General features: G+C 41.8%; 1 protein-coding gene across 2 annotated transcripts in view; it reads right to left on the bottom strand.

The window, feature by feature from the left end:
• glrbb (glycine receptor, beta b) overlaps window positions 1-21,816 on the bottom strand; it is a 147,194-nt gene that overhangs the window by 23,449 nt on the left and 101,929 nt on the right. For both annotated transcript variants that reach the window (XM_069922869.1, XM_069922868.1), the window contains exons 7-8: window positions 6,131-6,283; window positions 3,540-3,865 (exon numbers count right to left, since the gene is read on the bottom strand). In XM_069922869.1, the coding sequence (XP_069778970.1) occupies window positions 3,540-3,865; window positions 6,131-6,283 (479 nt within the window). The remainder of the gene's footprint in view (window positions 1-3,539; window positions 3,866-6,130; window positions 6,284-21,816) is intronic.

Raw genomic sequence — 21,816 nt, 5'->3', positions numbered from 1 at the left:
TTAATTGTATAACCATTTTTTAACACCTTGTCATAATGAAGTAACTGATATAAGTTTTAATAAACCATAGAAAACTGAACTCAACTTTAGTATGGATTTGTTTGAATGAGTCATGAACAACAATGACATTCTAATCTCTCCAAGTGACTATAAAGGAAGATAGTCACAACAACAGAAATTCTATGAGAGTGATTTTGTTTTATTATTTCCAACATTGTATGGTGATTTGTGAATTCTGTCAGAAATCATTTTCATAACCTGAATGTCCATAACAAGAGGGTCAATGGTGTTGGTGATTAAGTGTCATTTGAATACGTTGTTAGTGATGCCTCCCATCATTTTGCTGATGGTCAATGGTAGATTAATTAGGTATGAATCTGTAGCATTGGATTAGTACTGCTCTTTGTTGGAAAAGCCTACCTGTGCAACTTTTCACATTGTCAGGTAAATTTCAATGTTGTAATTATACTGAAACAGTTCATCTAGAGATGTACTGTAGTTAGTTCTGGAAGGCAGGCTATCAGTACAGAAGATGGAATGTTGACAGGTTCCCATGGCCTTTACAGTATCCAGTGCACTTAGGAGTGAAGCAGGGAAGTCTGCAGCTGTTGTGATTGTTGCTTTCTATAGATGTTGTGTGACCTGCTGTGTTTCTCTTAGTTGTTTCTTGACGTCATGTGGAGCAAATCAAAAATGATTTCTGAACAGCCTTCTTTTTGTAGTCATATTCTTGACCTGGCCTTCAGTTGGGTTCCCTCCTTCTGTTAGCTGTTTAATTGTCCTTTACTATTCACAAAAATGGCTACTCACTGCTAAGTGCAGAATGAAGATCAGATTCATTGCTTGTTAGCTGACTTAGCTTTTCCCATTGCATACAGTTTTTCTGGTTTCATATGCAAATCGCTGTCCTCGGAGTAGCCTTGGTGAACAACTGTAGTGTAGTTTGTGAAAGTGGAAAGAATAGATGTTTTGGATGTAGTCTGGGATGCCAGTCAATTGGACAACTTTGTTCTGAATGGTTCTAAGCTTCTTAAGCCTGCTGGAACAGGACTGATCCAGGCAGATGGAGGACATATCAACACTTGATAGCATTGATGTTTGTAGATGATACACTGGCTTTGGGGTGCTAGAAGGTCAGTTACTCAGTGCTGATGACTCCAACTCTGTCCTGCTCTTGTGGTCAAGGGTTCAAGTGAACTTTGGTCAATGAAGAATCTCTTATGATTCTGTGTAAGAGGTTTTGGTGCCTGATAATTTGTTTAAATAAACTCTTTCACATTAAATTTTATTAACCTAAGAACCAAATTCTCCTCAACTCCTTCTCCATTCCATTAATGACTACATTGATGCTGCCTCCTGCACTGATGGTGAGGTTATCAACTTTATCCACTTGGCTGCCATCTTCCATCCTGATCACAAATTTACTTGGATCATTTTGATCCCTCTGTCCTCATTTAGAGAGACAAACTAGCTGCAGACAGCTTTTATAAACTCATTAACGCCCACAGTTACCTTGACCACTTCTCTTCCCAGCCTGTCTCCTGATAGGATACTACTCCTTTCACTCAGTTCCTTCACCTCTGCAGATTTTCTTCCGAAGATGATACTTCCATTCAAGGACATCTGGGATATCCTCCTTCTTTAGAAAATGTGGCTTTTCCCTCTACTGCCATCAACTCAGCCCTCATCCTCATCCTTCTATTTCACGCGTATCTGCCATGGCCCTGTTCCCCTCCAGACTTATAAAAGACGGAATTCCCCTTGTCCTTACCTACCACCATTTGCATCCAACGTATTATCCTCCACAATTTCCACCAGCTACAGCGGGATCCCACTACCAGGCACATCTTCCTCTCCCCTCACCTCTTCAGTTTCCAAAGGGGCCTCTCCCTCCAGGACTCCTTCACTCACTCACCCCTTCCTCTAATCGCCCACTTGGTACCTAGCCCTCTGACTGCACTTACACGTTCAAGACCCCAAACAGACTTTCCAAGTAAAGCAGAACTTCATGGATTTATATCCTTATGGGGTTATGTCGTGCTCCTGATGTGATCTCCCATACATCGGGGATACTGGTCACAGACTGGGAGATCGGTTCATTGAGCACCTTGACTCTGACTACTGCAACAGCAAGAACCTCCCAGTGGCCAACCACTTCAATTCCACACATCACTGACAGGTCTGTCCGTGGGCTCCTATATTTCCAAAATGAAGCCACCCATAAATTGGAGAAACAACACGATATATTCCAACTAGGCAGCATCAATATTGACCTCCAATTTCTGTTAAATTCCTCCTTTAGTCTCTCTCTTCCCTTTATCCCTCTACTTCCATTCCTCTAGCTCCCAACTCCCTTCCCTTCTCCTATAGAGTTTTCTTTACCCTCTTCCCTCTCTCCATATCACTTCTCCGCTTCTTTCTCTTCTACGCTCTCACCTTATCCACTTATTACCTCTTACATGTTACACTCTTCCTCCCCCTTCTCCCCGTTCCCCTGCCCCACCTATTTTTCAGCTACCTACCTGATTCTTGGCTCTCCTGAAGAAGGGCTCATGCTAAAATTGCTGGCAATCTTTTATCTTTCTATGGATGCTGTATGACCTTCTGAGTTTCTCCAGCACTTTTGTGCACTACATTCGACCCAGCAACAACAGATTTTCTAGTTGACTTCAATCTGTCTAAAATGCCTGAAAGTTAGATTGCACTTTTTGGCAGTGCTTAAACTTCATGTTTATCACTAGCGCAAATTTGGACAAACCATTTTCACATTGTACCAGGTATAATTTGACATTAAACTTGAACTTGAAAAAATTGTGAAATTGGTCAAACATAGGTATGTATTACACTGAGAAATTCAACCTGCATAGTTCCCAATGGGACTAGACTAACTTCAGCACAGCTGTCAACACTTTTGCTTTGTAGCAATCAGAGAAGTCATCAGCCCTTAAAGACATACTCCCTATGGCTGACAGACAACAGTAACACACGTGGTGCTATTAAGGAGACAGAAGCTGTTGGAGAGAGGAGGGGAAATTCACAATTTATGGGGCAAGGCTCATAGGGCCCATCTGCAAGATACATAATAGGAAAGAAGTCCTGTTAATAAATACACTTCCCCACACACCAAACTCTACCCTCAACCACATCCTTGGGTAAAGGAAAGGCTCATATCTTTGTCCTCACTGGGGCAGCAGCAGAGGATGTGACTGATTGAGGACCTGAAGTCAGACTTCTGCATTTTTTATAACTTTTGAACTGTTCAGGATGGTGGCACATTGTTTCTAATGTAAATTACAAATGTAATCATATTACAACTATGTTTTGCTTTGAGTAGCTGCAAAAGTTATTCTCAAGTTAGCAGAAAGTTCTAAGAGTGATGTAAATATTTGCAGTGAATCCCACATGTAGAAAAAAAAATTGATTCCAGCTGTAATAACAAAATTGCAGCAACATCCCCTTGGATAACATGTGGGGAGATCAAAAATGCAAAGGCAAATGTATCCAGGCTAAATTTTAAAGCAAATTTTATGGTTTCTTACCTGTAATGTGCTAATATGAACAGGAGTATCTGTACCATTAACACTATTCTTAGAGGAAGGTTTAACCCAGTTTCCACATCCTTTTCCTTCAGATGCAATAGCCTGCTCCTTTGCTTTCAATTTCTTTTGGATTCGAGCCCTTTCTGCTTCAACTATTTTTGAGCTGTTCAACATAACCTGCACAACCGCATATTCCACTAGAGATGCAAATCCAAATAGGAGGCAAGCAATCAGCCAGATATCCATGGCTTTCACATAGGAGACCTTGGGCAGTTCGGCAGCAAGAGACATACACTCAGATGACAAATTGAGTACTGAGAAAATGCCTGTGAAATAAAACAAAATATATATTTACATTAACATACTCTATGAATTTAAATGTAAATGCATGTCCCGATATTTCGCAAATTACTCCCAGATTTGACTGTTTGTAATGAAAGATGATTTTGTTTAAACTGTACTTTATTTTTCCCATTTCTTTAGATAATTCTGTTGTTGACCTGTGACAAGACTTGTAATATCTCTTCCATCTACATTTTACAAATAATTTTCATAGACATATTTTAGTGTTGGAATATGTCAGCAGGGCATTTGTGGAAATAAAATCAAGTCTATACGAGTAGAATATCTTTGCAATATTACCTCAGCAGTGAATGTGCAAGTCGATACCAAAATTAACATTGCCACTTCCCAATGATTTTTGCCCTCTTTAACAACAAAATGCTACTGGAATGAGGTGACATTTTGTGTGCTGATTCCAGCAGATCCTCCCTTTGTTATCACTCTACTCTTTTATCTCTCCAAACTAATGCTTCTAACATCACTAACTGTTTATTTAAATCTTATCCTCTGAACCCCAGGAGCAACAGACTTGACCAGAATAATTTCACATGAGTAAAATAAATGATGCTCTTATCTCATTCATTTGACCTCTGACTGTTACCCTACTCTCTATACTATGTTTTATTCCTATGTACTTGTGTATGGATAGATTTGCTATCTAGCAAACAAGGTAAACTCTACCTCAGCACACTGGACAATGAAAAAAATTTTGAACTTGCTCAAATTTACAGTTAAATAATGGAGAGACATGGAGAGTGCACAAGTTCCTTCTGTTTCCCATTCATCAGAATCTAACAGAACTCTCAGATAAGCAGCGTAACTGGTTGGTTCTCCAATCTCAACATTTTATTTGAATGTCCAAGACTCATTTGGAAATTATGGCTGGTGACCAAAAGAACCCCTGCATACTTCAGAATTTTAATCAAATAACAAAAATATACAGATTTCAAACATGATCTTTTTTCCCTCATAATCAAAGTTAGCTATTTTTAGTCAGGTTTGGTTGACATCAATCTAAATGGTAGGTAATCTCAAATTTACTTCATCTCGCTTTTTCTAAAGTGAAATCAAATACTAGCCCACTCGCAATTGTGCCCACTTAACTTTTCTCAGCATCAACATATAAGTGTACGCAAATTAGAGAGTACCACAACTAGATTGCATGCAATATATATAAACAATCATTTCTTCAGTAACAGAACAATAATATTGGACAAAATTGCAGTTCCTTAATGTTATGAGTTTGTTCAATCTCATGCTGTCTATTCTGAATTAAAATATTTTGTTTTAGAGTCCAATTCCTACTTGGATTTCCCATCCAACTCAATGCACATTGAGACTGTTGGCTATTATAGGGAATGAAGGGGTAATGTGGGGCAATAGCACTAAAGTTTAAGATCAGCCACACTTGTAGAAAATATGCTGTTTGAGCCCATGATTGAGTTCAGAAAGATAGACATGGAGATTGCCAATGGCCAGATCAGTGCCTTTGGATGGAAGGGGTGGTGATTTGGAAGAATCAGGACCTATGATATAGGTAGTCAGGACTGAAAATTGTAGCTACACTTATAGAAGTGAGGGTCTTTTCTCTGTAACTGAGGAGGAAAGGGATATAATTATATGTTGTCTGAAGGACATTAGAATGATAATTTTCCTTGAACAAGAAGCCATATTCTTCTTTATAACTGGCAGAGGATTAGAGGGAAGATGAGGGAAATGTTTTCACCCAAAGGTTGGTTGGAATCTAGAACTCTCAGCCTTAAAGGATGGTAAAGGCATATATTCTTGTCATTTAAAAAGTAGTTGGATGTATATCTATGTATACAGGTTTAAATACCTGTGGGGCTACTCATGCTGGAAGGTGAGGTTAGGAAAGATAGCTATTTTTCAAGCAGCAATGAATGGCTTCCCACTGTTCAGTGATTCTGTAATCAAAAACACATTGATATGAGATGTATAGGCTGTAGCAGTAAAAATCATCCTCTGGTCAACACAACATTGTGGGCTGAAGGACCTGTGCTGTAATGTTCTCTGTTCAATTATCCATGAGTTCAAACTAACTGTGTGTCTGCAACGTTCACACAATGCAAGAGTTGCTATCCAATGGTTCGATATTATCTTTGTATTATTTTTTTAAACATATCAAAGCCTGATTAGATATACAATGGCACATGAGATCATAACATTTACAGGCTTGTACAACTGGGTTCTATATTAACATCCGATTTGGAGGTGGCTCTATTGTTTACCTAAAGGCACTCTTGCGGCACTTGCATCAGGGTTTATCCAAAATGACAGCCATGAGAGGACAACAATTAGCAGAGTTGGAGCGTACACACCCATCATGTAATATCCAACTTGTCTTCTTAATGTAAATATCACCTCCACACATGTGTAATAACCTTCAATAAAAAAAAACAGTAAATGAATAATTATAATACTTTTCTAAAATAGAAAGAGATATTTAATCATGATGTTAGTTTTTTTTAGAAAATTAATTTTATTTGCAGGAAAGACCATTCTATTGCTTTTCACATTTGAACAATGTTATAACTAACTGTTCATTGTGTGTTTTTATTAGGGATCAACATTGCAGAAGCAACTAGAATAGAGGTGATGTGAGATAATCCCTGTGTGAATCAAGCTTGGTGACTACACGAGCAATTGTAATTGATTTTATTTGCATCATCTTGGCTTTACTGAGATGTGTTGCTGTTTATATTTCCTCCACTTTGAAATACTAAAGTTGCTGGGTAGAGTAACTAATCCTTAGTGAAATTAAACTTTCTTTGTCTCCTGAAATACAAAATCACAGCTTAATATATACACAATTTCTAAAAGATTGACTGAATGAATTAAAATGATCTAGCAATAAATAAGAACACTTCAGTGTGTTGAAATGACAACACATTTATGAGATTCAAGTATTGACTTCTAACGTCCATGTGAAAAATCAGCCTAGTATGTCGAGTTCGCTATAAGTTTGAAGAAGTGGTGGATAACTGAATACATTATGTTCCAGTTAGCTGCACAGTTAGCGATGGTCTTTCTCTGATGATGAGCTACATAATCATGATGTTCCTGTATGTATTTCCTCATTCTGCTGCCTTTGACCATACGCTTGTCATCTTTTACTGCTGTCTCTCAGGGGCAATGCCTCTTTATTTGGCCATTTTGCTTCAAATCGTCTTGTTGTGCTAACATGTCTCATACACTCTAAAGTTCTGGTACATTTCTAGAGTTTTGTTGGATGATGGCAAGAAATCTCATCCCGAGAAGGCAAATGACATTCTTTATTGCCTTTGCACAGAAATAGCATGGAATTGACATGTCAAATGGCCTCCTTTCATACTGCAACAATTCTGCTACTTTGAGAGGGTGGACTACATGGAGAAGCCAAAAGCATGTTAGGAATGGATAGAAGACACATGTTCGATGAAAAAGCTCTCCACTTGCCTGCATGAGTGCAGGTTCAATAAGTCGTAAGAAGGCCACATCATCTGGGATAAAGCAGCCCACTTGACTAATCCATCCACCAGCCTAAACATTCCTTCATTCTCTCTACCACTGGTGCACAGAGATTGCAGTGTCTATCATCTACAAAATATATTGTAGTTGCTTCCCTTGATCATTCTGCTTATTAGAGCCACTGTCAGGAAAAATGATAAGGGTGCTTTCCAGAGTGTGGGTATTTTGAACTGGAGGTATGTTGTCAGAATAACATGTTTCCAACTTAGAGGTGGAATTTAGAGGGTTGAGATTCTCGATGCCAGACAACAATGGAGGCAGAGATATTAAGGTGAAGATAACAAATATTTGAACCACAAAGGAGTCAATGTGTATGGGGAAGGAGCAGAAAAGCCATGTTGACTGAATCTGTCATGGTTTTATTGATTAGAAGTGCAGACTCGGAGGGTTTATGTCTTACACCAATTACTACTTCCTCTGGTTTTAACCTTGCTCCACCATTCAATAAGATCACCAAGGCTGATCTTTGTATCTCAGTACCTAGACAAGCAGTAAAATAAATTCACCAAAACAATGGTATCTTCAAAACAATAATGTTTTATTAATAACCATTAATGATATAAAATTTTACTTAAAATCTAAACTTAATCCCCAATATGCACAAACTATTGTATCAGGCATGATTTTGAAAAGTCAATTTCAAAGTTCAGTCTTATAAATCTTTTGTGTTTAAACTCAGTCTTTAAACTGTTGTTCAAAAGTAATTATGGAGTAGGTAAGGCACCAAGTCATCAGACTTCTCAAAACTCATGAATTCTTGTCGAGTTGCTTTCAGAGAAATGTTTTTCATACAAATTATTTTTTTTCACAATTCCCCTCTCTTATGTGGAGATTATGGAACTTGCAATTTCCACAATTATTTCACAAACCCAGGCAAGGGTTTGACCCTTTACAATGCTCCCAGACTCTGATGAGTTATTGGCTTGTATGTGGGACTGCAGATACATAATTGCCAGAAAGTGGCATCACAGGTAGATAGGGTCATAAAGACAGCTTTTGGCACAATTCTCTTCATAAATCAAAAGATAAAATATAGGACTTGGAATGTTATGGTGAAGTTGTATTAGACATTGCTGAGGCCAAATATTGTGTGCAGTTTTGGTCACCTAACTACAAGAAGGATATCAATAAGATTGAAAGAGTGCAGAGGAGATCTACAATAATGCTACAGGGACTTGAAGAACTGCGTTACAAGGATAGGTTAAACAGGTTAGGACTTTAATCCCTGGAGCATAGAAGTATGAGGGGAGATATAATAGAGGTATACAAAATTAGGAATGGTATAGATAGAATAACCACAAGCAGGCTTTTTCAACTGACATCATGTTGGTCTAATCAGAAGGGATGATGACTTGGCCTATAGGTCCAGAACCTGGCCACATGGTGTATCGACAACTTCACACTTAACATTCAGAAGACCAAGGAAATCAGTGTGGACTTCAGGTGTGTTGGAAGCCACACTCATGCCTCTATTTACATCAAAGGAGTTGTGGTGGAATGTGCATCAAATATATTGGTGACCACATTTTTGATGATCTCATGTAGCCCATGTGCTCCTCCATCCTGATTAAAAAGGAGCAACAGTGCCTGTATTTTACATGGAGCATGAAGAAAGCACACCTCTCTCCCAAGATATCAATGGATTTTTACTGCTGTACCATTGAGAGCATACAGTGTGGTTTGGCAATTGTCTCATATCAGACCATAATGCACTACAGTGGGTGGTGAAAACTGCCCAATGGATTATTGGCATTTAATTTCCCACCATTGAGAACATCTGTCAGGAACGCTGCCTGGGCAGGTTGAAGAGCATCATCAAGGATGCATCTCACCCTAACCATCGACTTTTTACTCTCCTTCCATCTGGTAGGCGCTATGAACCAGCATGCTCAAGAAGAGCTTTTTTTTTCCCCCAAGACTGTGACCCTGCTGAACCTTAAATCACAGCACTGAGTGATACTGCACTCATATTGTATTCTCAGTATTTGTATAACTATTTGCTTGCTGAATTTGCATGTGGTTATTTTTAATAGCACTATTTTTTAACTTCTGCTTGGATGCTAATAGTTTTTCATTAGCTTTGTATTTTAGTTGGTGCAATGATAATTAAGTTTAATCTAATCTAATAAGGTGAGATAAAAACTAGAGCACAGGGGTTAAGGGTGTGTGATAGGCCCAAAGGACCCCAAAACCCAGCAGCAATAGAAATTCACCAAGCCAAATTGCTACTTATACAAAAGTTACTATTAATTTTCTTTAAACATAAAAATAAGATCAAACTTGTGTACGTAAAGTGTGTAAGTTCAGAAAAGCTCTTTGATTCACTTCTCACTCCTCCAAGTTCACTGGTATCAGGCAATTCTTAGACTGTGCACAAAATTTAACATTTATGAATCTTCACCAGGGTTTGATACTTGAAAGGTAAATGGTTACTGCTCAGGAAGGTTCTTATTGGTTTTCAGAGAGAGATTTGTTGCTCATTGGACACCCACAGTGATTCCTTCCGATCAGCTACTTCAGTGTCTTGCTGAAGAAACTTGCCCCATCAGGGTTTTCCAGATGATAACCTTTTCCTTTCAGGTCACCACAGAGTTCCTTTTCTGTTTCCTTTATCTCAGGCTAAACATAATACAGCCAGCCATCTCCTCTTGTATGGACCATAAGAGCTTTGAACTGGCTGAACTCAGAACTCCACTATCTATTTTCCAAGAACATATCGATACATAAAATAAAACATAATCTGTCACAGGTGAAAGAGGAAAAGTTTATATCAATGGTTGTCAACCTTTTTCTTTCCACTCACACGCCACTTTAAGTAATGCCTCTGCCATAGATGCTCTGTGATTAATAAGGGATTGCTTAAGGTGGTAAGAAAGAAAGAAAGAATGTGGGTGGGAAGGTAGAGAATCTCTTTCTGCTCTAGACCCAATTGTTGCTGAAATAATTTGCTTGAAAAGAATTGTCACTGGCCTATTTCCTTTGGAGTTATGAAACCGTGCACTTAACGAGTCAATTAGGTACAATTAAAACAGCGGTTTTCAGACTTTTTCTTCCCACCCTTACTAATCTCAGAGCCCCTATGGCATAGGAAATATTTAAAGTGGTATGTGAGTATAAAGAAAAAGGTTGAAAACCACTGTTCTAAAGTGAACAATATGTGCATTCAAAGAACCCCAATTTATTTCCATCTGAATATTTATCAAATATTACATCTTTCATTTTTTTAATGAATGACCTCATATTTTTCCATATGTTCTATCTGCTGTGTCTTTGCCCATTCACAGGACCTGTATATTCACTGGAAGCCTCTCTACATCTTTCCCACAGCCTGTGCTTGTCTTGTTTCATCAACAAACTGAGATCAAGTATACTTGATACCCTCATCTAAATTATTAATGTACGCTGATTCTGGAGAAACCCCACAATTACAGCATCCCAGAAAGTTTGTCCAAAATTATTTATTTTTGATAAATAATTATGGAGGATAATAGGAAAGTTGGTGGTTTGAAGCAGGTCAGCCATGTACAATGATCTATCTGTGTGAAATGATATCTGGAGTGATATATTTTGTCTTTGTCTCCTTATTTTAAGAAAGGAGACACTTTCAGTGCCGATATTTTCGAGAGGTTTCACAAGATTGACTCCTTGTGAGTAAGAATTTGGAAGTTTGAACCAGTAATCATTGCAGTGTAAAAGAATAAAAAATTATTTTATCAAACATACAAGATTTTGAACGGGCCTGACAGATGGAGCTTAGACCAGTCATTCTCAACAAGGGCCACAGCATGTTTAAGGGGGCCACAGACTGAAATCATTATTTTTTTAATGTGTTTTGTATAACTGGTAAGAGAAAAATATGGAATAAACCAACTAAACGACTGCTTCACAGGACCATAAACTTTGAGCAGAGTCCTAAGGGGGGAAGGGGTCATAGCCAAAATAAAAGTTGAGAATGGCTGGCATAGATGATGGTTTCCCTTGTGATGAAATATAGAACTGGGAGCTGGGGTTTCGATTTTAGAATATAGAGAGTGATGATGAAGAATTGTGAATCTTGTAATTCTCTATCCTGGAGAGTTTTAGATATTCTGCCATGTTCAAGGCTGAGATAAATAGATTCTGGAACCGTGAACAAAGGGCTATTGGGGAGGGGGGGAGCACATGGAAAGTGGGACTGAGGTAAACATTAGGTCAGCCATGAGTCTATTACATAGCAAATCAAGGTCAAGGGGACACATGACCTATTCCTGCTCCTATTTTCTATGCTCTTATGTTATTTTAAATTCCATTGAATGTGAATTGATAAATTCTATAATGTGATCAATATGCAATGTCTATCTATAGTTGGGAAATTCTACCTCACTATTCTTTAAAAAGATTCTTTCATACTGTAAAGGAAATGTATTTCACTTGTATACTGGTCATGGACTGACAAGTAAATAACCCTATGTTAATTCAGCAAGTATAGGGAAGTAGAGTGTGAAACTAAAAATGGATCACAATTTACTGTTCAGATTATTTGATGGGAGTTGCTAATTGTTAGTCTTAAACTTACATGATTAATTTTTAAAAACTTTTTAAATGACCATTACAAAATCACAATGTTATTCAATCTTTGTCTATATACCTAGAAGGAACTTTTTTTAAAATCAGTGCCCTTACCCATCCTTTTAGTTCCAACAATGTCATACACTTTGAATGAGGTGTGGCCCTAGGCCATTAGGCAGGCGAACTGGCCCTGCTTGTCATGCACGTGGTGGGGCAGCCGGCAAAAATGGCGCCATCGGGGGTTTCCTCCCGACCTTGGCACCAGGCTCAGAAGCCCATGCTTGGCGACCCACGTGACGCCCCGGTGACGTCAGAGCCCTCCAGCGCGGTTCTCAGCCAGGTCCGGGCTGGGAGTACAAGAACAGCCAGACAGCCTGCAATAAATCAGTTTTGCTCACTGAACTCAACCCATCTGGTTGTGCGATCCTTCAGTTAGCAGTGTAGCCGCCACTACAATTGGTGACCCCGACAGGTTCAAACATCTTTGAACCCAACATGAACGACCCTTCGATCAACGCTATAGCCATCAAGCTTCCTGACTTCTTGGTTCAGGAGCCGGAGATCTGGTTCAGCCACGCAGAGGCTCAGTTTCACCTCCGCCAGATTTCATCAGATTCGACCAAGTTTTACCATGTGGTCGCTGCCCTGGACCAGGCCACCGCCAAATGAGTGCTGCACCTTGTTCAGTACCCACCCGTGGAAGATAAGTACAGGACCATCAAGCGGGTGCTCACCGGCTCCCTCGGCCTCTCCAGGCGCCAGCGTGCTGCTCGGATGCTGAGCCTCGACGACTTGGGGGTCAGAACTCCGATTGAGTTGATGGATGAGATGCTTGCACTCATGGGTGATCACACCAACTGCCCACTCTTCAAGCACATCTTCCTCGATCATCTGCCTGAAGACATTCAGATGTTACTGTCTCAGGAGAGCTTCGTCAACCCTAAGAAGGTCCCTCAAAAGGCACAGGAGCTATGGTTCCAATGTTTCCTGGAGGGCTCAGCAGTCCAGCAGGTTACGCGTCATGGGCATGACCATGCCAAGCCTTCCTCTAGCACTGCGGTGGAACACCCGGCCCCTACAGGGGCCTCAAAGAGCATAACCAGAAGCAAGCCATCCACTCAGGCCTCTGCTTTTTCCACCAGCACTGGGGAGCCAAGGCTCGGAAGTGTCATCAGCCCTGCTCGTTCCAGCCGAGCATGCCGGCCACTGTTAATGGCTGTGGCGGCTGGCCAAGAACACAGTCTTCTCTACCTGCGGGATTCAGTCAGCGGCCGACGGTTCCTCATCGACACTAGGGCCCAGATCAGCGTCATCCCGGCCACAGCCATCAAGTCCCGGAACCGCCCTTGAAGACCTCCCCTCCGTCCAGCCAATTCGACAGAGATCCGAACATATGGAGACAAGACTGTCCACTTCCAGATCGGCCAGCAGAAGATCTCATGGAAGTTCACCATTTTGTCCCTCTCAACCGCCATCCTGGGTGTCGACTTACTCCATGCCCACAGACTCCTGGTTGACATTCGAGGTAGGCAACTGGTAGATGCCCATACCTTCCAATCCATTCACCTCAATGTCTCGCGCACAGAGCAGCCGCAGATGGCCATGGTCAGCAGGGACAAGGACGAGTTTCAGCATATCCTGGACAAGTTCCCGTCCCTCCTCAAGCCGCAGTTCTCCACCACCTCACCATGCCACGGGGTGTTTCATTACATCCCCACTCAAGGCCCGCTGGTCCATGCCAAGGCACACTGGCTCCCACCGGATAAGCTCAAGATAGCGAAGGAAGAGTTCTCACATCTGCAGGAGCTGGGTATCATTCGAAGCTCCGCCATTCCTTGGGCCTCACCATTCCACCCGGTCCTGAAAGCCCCCGGCGGCTGGCACCCCTGCAGAGATTATCGATGGCTTAACGACACGACAGTACCTGACCGTTACCCGATCTCTCACATCCAGAACTTTACGGCCAACCTGCATGGCATGAGGGTATTCTCCAAGGTCGACCTGATGCACGGGTATCACCAAATCCTGGTGCATCCTGAGGACATACCCAAAACAGCCATCATCACCCCTTTCGGCTTGTTCGAGTTCCTACGTATGCTCTTCGGGCTCAAGAATGCTGCCCAGAAGGTCGCTGCAGTCAGGGAGTTTCCACACCCGGACAACCTCAAGGGGCTACAGTTGTTCGCGGGTATGGTCAATTTCTATAACCGCTTCATTCCAGCCGCTCTTCACCCTCATCGCAGCCAAAGACAAGACACTCGACTGGACTCAAAAGGCCAGCAGGGCATTTAAAGCCACGAAAGATTTCCTTGCAAAGGCTACCCTGCTCATCCACCCACTCTATATCGATGGCTCTGCCACAGCCGTCGGCACCATCCTGGAGCAGCAGGTGAACGGACAGTGGAAACCACCGGTATTCTTTAACCGACAGAGCGCAGGTATAGCGCTTTCGATCGTGAGTTGCTGGGCATGTACCTGGCAATGCTTCATTTCTGCTATTTCTTGGAGGGGAGGCCTTTCACCATTTTTACTGACCACAAACCCCTCACTCAGGCGCTCGCTATGGCAAGAGATCCCTGATCGCCCCGCCAACAGTGTCGCTTCTCCTTCATGTCGGAGTTCACCACCAACATTCGGCACAAGGCAGGGAAAGACAATGTGGTCACCGACGCACTCTCACAACCTGCCATTTGTGTGCTGACACTCGGTCTCGACTTCGACCAACTCGCCCAGGCCAGAAGTCCGACGAAGTAACATGAGCCTTCAGGACTGCCATCGTGGGCCTGGAGTTTCAGGACCTCCCGACTCCTCACAGTGAGGGCACCGTCCTGTCCGATGTGTCCATGGGTACCCTGCGACCATTGGTTCCCCAACAGTGGCGCAGACAAGTCTTCCACCATATCCATGACCTTTCCCACACTTCCATCAGGTCCACGGTCCGTATGGTGGCAGAACATTTCACCTGGCATGGGCTTCGGAAGCAGATTGCAGACTGGGCCAGAACCTGCACCCATTGCCACCTTTCCAAGGTACACAGGCACACCAGAGCGCCCTTACACAACTTCGAACATGTCCAGGAACAGTTCAGACACATACATGTGGATATCGTCGGACCCTTACCAGTTTCCCGAGGTAACCGTTAACTTTTCACAGTGGTAGACCGCACCACTCGTTGGCCCGAGGCGATCCCGATGCCAGATGCCTCCACGGACTCCTGCTCCTGAGCACTTTTGAATGGTTGGGTTGGCTGGTTCGGCATCCCAAACCACCTCACCAGTGATCGAGGCCCCCAGTTCACCTCCACACTCTGGGCACAGCTCACCTACAGGCTGGGGATCGAGCTACATCACACCATGGCCTATTACCCACAGGCCAATGGGCTAGTCGAGTGATTGCACCGCCACCTTAAGTTGGCACATGGCCCGCCTCACCGGCCCTGACTGGGTGGTCGAGCTGCCTTGGGTGCTCCTGGGCATCCGCTCGACACCCAAAGAAGACCTACAGGTGTCATTAGCCGAGCTGGTCTACGGTTCACCGCTAGCCCTACCTGATGAGTTCATCAACACACCTCACAACCCCCAGCAGTCACCGCACGGTCTACTTCCCCGCCTCGGGGCCAAGTTGGACTCCTTCACACCCCCACCGCCGCCCAGACACGGCACATGGGCATCTTGCGTCCCCAGAGAGCTGTACTCCGCAGAGTACATATTTATCAGGCAGGGCCCGTCCACAGCACCTCTACAAAGACCATACGAAGGGCTGTACAAAGTCGTCCAGCGTTCAGGATGCACTTTAACACTGGACATTGGTGGTAAGAGGGAAATGTTTACAGTGGACGTTAAAGCCAGCCCACCTCGACCCCACCGAATCAGTAGTTGTGGTCCAACCCAAGAAGCGAGGCCGCCCAGCTAAAAAGGATATTGGCGCCAGTTCTGGAAAGGCTGTGTGGCGGTACGCCATTAGTCAGGCGAACCGGCCCCGCTTGTCACGCACATGGCGGGGCAGCCGACCAAAATGGCGCTGTCCGGGGTTTCCTCCCGACCTCGGCACGGGGCTCAGAAGCCCACGCTTGGCGACCCACGTGACACCCCAGTGACATCAGGGCCCCCCAGCGCAGTTCTCAGCCAGGTCTGGGCTGGGAGTATAAGACCAGCCAGGCAGCCTGCAATAAATCAGCTTTGCTCACTGAACTCAACCCGTCTGGTGGTGTGATCCTTTAGTTAGTAGTGTAGCCACCGCTACAGAGGTAGCTTTTTTCTCTCTTCAATGCTTTTTTTTGGTTTCCAATGCTCTTCCTGTCGCTGGGTTCCAAATGGCTTTGCTTTTTCAGTTGAAAAGATTTTTCCTTTTGTCCTTCCCTAAATTAACATAGCAATGTACCCTTGTTTATGACCAGTATACAAATGTAGTATAATAGTTAACTTCACTGTCTCTAGACCTCTTTATTACTTTAATGTAACATTATTTACCAATTTTTAATCTTTGCTTTTCCAATGAAAACAATTTATTTTATAAAATTGCTTGCATAACTGAAATTCTTCAGCCCCATGATCATTCTCATAAATCTCTACAACTTCTTTACTATTATTATTCTTGTCCTAGTCTGGTGAATAATTTAAATAGATCACAATTTCTCTCCTCTTAAATTTTATGCAGCAGGCTGATATAGGCAAACATCTGATTTTCTGACTTAACCACCTTCAGAGATTTGTGGATATAATTCCCTCTATTTTTCCAGGGATTTGTCACGCATGGTATTCCTTTGCTTGCTCTCTTCAAGGACAGTACATAACCTTTCTGTGAACAGACTTCCATTTGTCATTTTTGTATCAAATGTTGCTGCATGGTAGAAGGCCCTTCTGCCCATGAACTCCATGCCAACCAATTGCACTGAAATAACCGACAAACCTTGTACGTTTATGGGGGTGGAAGGAAGCCAGAGCACTCGGAGAAAACCCATGCAAGTCACCGGGAGAACATACAAACTCCTTACAGATAGAACTGGATTCGATCCTGGGTCACTGGTGCTGTACTAGCATTATACTAACCTCTAACCGTGCTGCCCAGAGTTCTTCTATTCATCTGCACTGTCAATTTTGACTTCAGCTGCAACTTCTGAATTATTGCAAACTAACGTAAAAACAAGGAACCTAGCTCCAAGCTCAAATACAGCCCACGAGTCACTAAATGCCTAGCAAGAATTTTTATCTGCTTTCTGATGCTGAGCTAATTTTGGCATTCAACTTGCAAACTTTCTTCAGACCCTTTGGATATTTATTTACCTGAATATTCTGTTATGTGTGAGATCTTGTTAAAATCCACCTCAATTCTTCCAGATTTCTTTCCTACTTCTTGTTACAATTGTGGAAAATTCATCAAGTGAGTTACATTCTCATAACAAATCAAAGCCGAGTGTCCTTGATTGTGTCCTGTTAATGGAATGATTAACTTGCTGAATGTGTGAGCTGCTAGGGGTGCATCAAGGGAAATCATCTGAACCCTGAGCAAACAAGTCAACCAAAAGGTTATCTCTTCAACCAATCATATTGAAGGACCATGAAAGTGATAGCATAATGACTGAGAAAAAAAAATAGAGCTGGTGAAATCAATGTCACATTAGGTGCAGAAAGTAAAATTGAAAAGGAACTGAAAGATTCCTTTTTAAAAGGTTTATTTTTAAAAAAAAAAGATAAAGGAAAAGAAATGCATGCTTTAAGTTTATAAAGGATGAAACTTCAATCCAGCAGTTGTTAACAATGTTAACAGGTTGTAATTAATTATTAAAAGGGAACATCCTGAAATTGACAATAAGCACTGAACAAATACAGAGTCCATAAGCTTCATGGGTAGCCAGGTTGGATTTGTCATCACAGATTTAGCAATAGAGAAGAGCTACCTGACCTAAGTTTTAGATATTTATATTTCATCTTATGTTTGGCTTTCACTTTGACTTGCTTCCTCTTATGGACATAAATGATGGCAAGGGTCATTAATATAAGGATTATTTTTATTGAAATTCCATTAACAATATCTGTCATCAGTTTGAAAATAGCAGAACTTCTTAAAGAATCCAAAAATATCTTCTTGGGGAAAGAAGAATGGGATAGTAAAGGAAAATATTTAACTGAAGAAACATCCACGATCTATAATTTTTTAAAAAATATTTGAATGTTTAAAATCTTTTCACAATTCCATCAGAAAAACCTTTCTCAAGAACAATGAACAGACAATATGACACTGTTCTTTGCACCTACACATCAATCAACCTTGATAAATTGTCCACAATTCTAACTTTATTTGGCATTATTTCAGAAAACAATGGACTCCTGTGGACACAGAGGAACAGATTGGGGTACTTTAGTCTTTCCTTCATGTCTTCCTGAACTCCACTATTGGTGTTTCCATGACAATCTGTCGCCCCAGTCCTCGCCTTGATTGACAATACAAAGTTGGCTGATAGTTTGTCCTTTCTGATTCCATGCTCCCGGAGTTTACAACTTTGAGGTAAGCATAGGTTGATCCCATTGCTTCTGGCAATGTGAGGACCTGTGATAATGCAGCACGCAGTCGACCAATACGATATTTTACGGACTGAGAGAGTACAATTAGATGCCATGAAGCTTTATGCTGCAGGCCTGTGCAATGCTTCAGATAGAAGGAAGTGTGAGTCATATTGTTACAAGCCCAAAGGACCCCAAAACCCAGCAGCAATAGAAATTCACCAAGACAAGTAGTTACTTAAACAAGTTGTTTTTAATGATCTTTAAACATGAAAACAGAATCAAACTTTAACTTATCTCTATTAACTTAACTAACCCAACTTAACCACCTTCTAATTCTAAGTGCACGTGTATATGGTGTGTGTGTGAATTTAAGAAAAGTTCTTTGGTTCACAGTTCAGTCTCACTTCTCATTCTTCCAAGTTCACTAGTTGCAGGCAATTCTTATACTCTGCACAGAATTTAACATGTTTAAAGTTCACCAGGCTTTGGTGCTCGAAAGGTTTTTTTTTTTACCACTCAGCAAGGTTCTTTGGAGGTTTGCAGAGAGAGATTTGTTGTTCCAGGTTTTCCACAACTGAGGTACCACCATTAGTCACCTCAATGTCTTGCTGATGAAACTTGTCCCATCAGGGTTCTCCAATGATAACCTCTTTCTTTCAGGTTACGACAGAGTTCCTTTCTATTCCACTTCTTCTTTGGCTTGGCTTCGCGGACGAAGATTTGTGGAGTGGGTAAATGTCCACGTCAGCTGCAGGCTCGTTTGTGGCTGACAAGTCCGATGTGGGACAGGCAGACACGGTTGCAGCGGCTGCAGGGGAAAATTGGTTGGTTGGGGTTGGGTGTTGGGTTTTTCCTCCTTTGTCTTTTGTCAGTGAGGTGGGCTCTGCGGTCTTCTTCAAAGGAGGTTGCTGCCCCCCAAACTGTGAGGCGCCAAGATGCACGGTTTGAGGCGATATCAGCCCACTGGCGGTGGTCAATGTGGCAGGCACCAAGAGATTTCTTTAGGCAGTCCTTGTACCTTTTCTTTGGTGCACCTCTGTCACGGTGGCCAGTGGAGAGCTCGCCATATAACACGATCTTGGGAAGGCGATGGTCCTCCATTCTGGACACGTGACCCACCCAGCGCAGCTGGATCTTCAGCAGCGTGGACTCGATGCTGTCGACCTCTGCCACCTCGAGTACTTCGACGTTAGGGATGAAGTCGCTCCAATGAATGTTGAGGATGGAGCGGAGACAACGCTGGTGGAAGCGTTCTAGGAGCTGTAGGTGATGCCGGTAGAGGACCCATGATTCGGAGCCGAACAGGAGTGTGGGTATGACAACGGCTCTGTATACGCTAATCTTTGTGAGGTTTTTCAGTTGGTTGTTTTTCCAGACTCTTTTGTGTAGTCTTCCAAAGGTGCTATTTGCCTTGGCGAGTCTGTTGTCTATCTCGTTGTCGATCCTTGCATCTGATGAAATGATGCAGCCGAGATAGGTAAACTGGTTGACCGTTTTGAGTTTTGTGTGCCCGATGGAGATGTGGGGGGGCTAGTAGTCATGGTGGGGAGCTGGCTGATGGAGGACCTCCGTTTTCTTCAGGCTGACTTCCAGGCCAAACATTGTGGCAGTTTCCGCAAAACAGGACGTCAAGCGCTGAAGAGCTGGCTCTGAATGGGCAACTAAAGCGGCATCGTCTGCAAAGAGTAGTTCACGGACAAGTTTCTCGAGAAACATCAGACAGATAGCACTTCCAGCCATCAACCACTCTGGAGTTTTCTGTTTCTGTTCCAACAAGCTTCCTGGCTTGCAATGTTCAGCTGTCTCTCTCTCTCTCATCTGAGATATCAAACTCCTATCCACATGACTTTTTCTCTCTAACACTTGAAAAACACCCCTCCTTCTTCTGCAAAACAATAGGAGCTAATCTTCTCCTCCCATTTGTTGTTTTTAGGTTCTCATTGACCTTTGAATGAGCACTTTGCAGAAATGTCAGAAGTCTCAACAGCCTGGCTCCAGTCCAAGACAATGGTCTATTCATTTCATGACATCATTTCAATTAGCACCTACTTGTGAAATGTGCATAGTTCTCCAAGTTTCTGTAAAGTAATTGAATATGAATTATTCAGTATTTCAAATGAGATCTGTTTTAAAATGTGTGTATGTTTGTAACCTACTCTAATTTTACCAATTTATCTCCCAAATATATTCCATTACAATTTTGAGTGGTGTCATTTACACAGGAAGATAATGGTGAGTCACTTTGGACACCAGTATATTCCCATGGGTCAAATCAAAGAAACATGTGGAGCACTCTGAAAATCTGCTTCTAACAGTGAAGCAGAAGCACCTGTCCTTGAAACTGCAATGGCCAAACTTGTGCCAAAATTAAATGAAAAGCAACAACACAAATAGTTTAGCAAGTTTCAGGTAAAAGTGCAATCCCACAAAGGAATTGAATACTATGACACTTATCCAGTAGGAAAAGAAGCTGGCAATTCATGCACAACAGGAATTCCACAAGACATACTGTCATCTTACATGGAGAGAATAGAGCTTATTTTTGTGGCTTTTAACATACTTGAAATGAAAGATAGTGATGACATGTGCAGGTATTGAAAGCTGCAGTGAGGGATCACTTGAAAGAAAAGCACTTAAAGAAATTGGCTCCTTTGTACTTTGCACTTTCATTAACTTGCAGAAAGCCATGTATTTCTTAATTGCATTAAGTAATTTCGACTTTGGAAGAATGCTTCAAATGTAGCCTATTTTGATAATGGAGAGCTACAAGTACATCTCATGCAATCAAATGCAAGAAGGCATGGATAATTACTCAAGCAGTTTCATAGGCGGTCCAAGAGAGAGAAGAATCTAGTTGAACCTATTTGGCACATAAAGCAATACATTTGGTTTGTAGGATCATGACTTTCATAGAGGTAGCGGCTAAGAATCATTCTGCACCATCTATAAATCCAATGGTTGTTTAACAATTCTTTTTTTTTTATTTTTTATTTTTTACACAATAAACCATATTGACCAAAATACATACAGACATTTTTCTCTTGAATATATAGTGTCATTTTCTCCCCTTTCCCCCCCTCCCTTCCCTTTTATTCAAAGTTCAATCAATAAGATACATTAAATCCATTAAACAACGTTGTCACTTAATAATATAAACAAGAAATTTTTATTTTTTACTTTTATATACTGAGTCAGTTCATTTTGTTGTCTTCACCTTCTGTCATTTTAGGTGGTGGAGGTTCATGGTAGGATTTCTCTATTGTATTTCATGTATGGTTCCCATATTTGTTCGAATATTGTGATGTTATTTCTTAAATTATATGTTATTTTTTTCTAATGGAATACATTTATTCATT

Source organism: Narcine bancroftii, chromosome 3 (assembly GCF_036971445.1).
Source record: "Narcine bancroftii isolate sNarBan1 chromosome 3, sNarBan1.hap1, whole genome shotgun sequence".
In the NCBI taxonomy this organism is placed as follows: domain Eukaryota; kingdom Metazoa; phylum Chordata; class Chondrichthyes; order Torpediniformes; family Narcinidae; genus Narcine; species Narcine bancroftii.
This window is presented reverse-complemented; position numbering and strand designations above follow the sequence as displayed.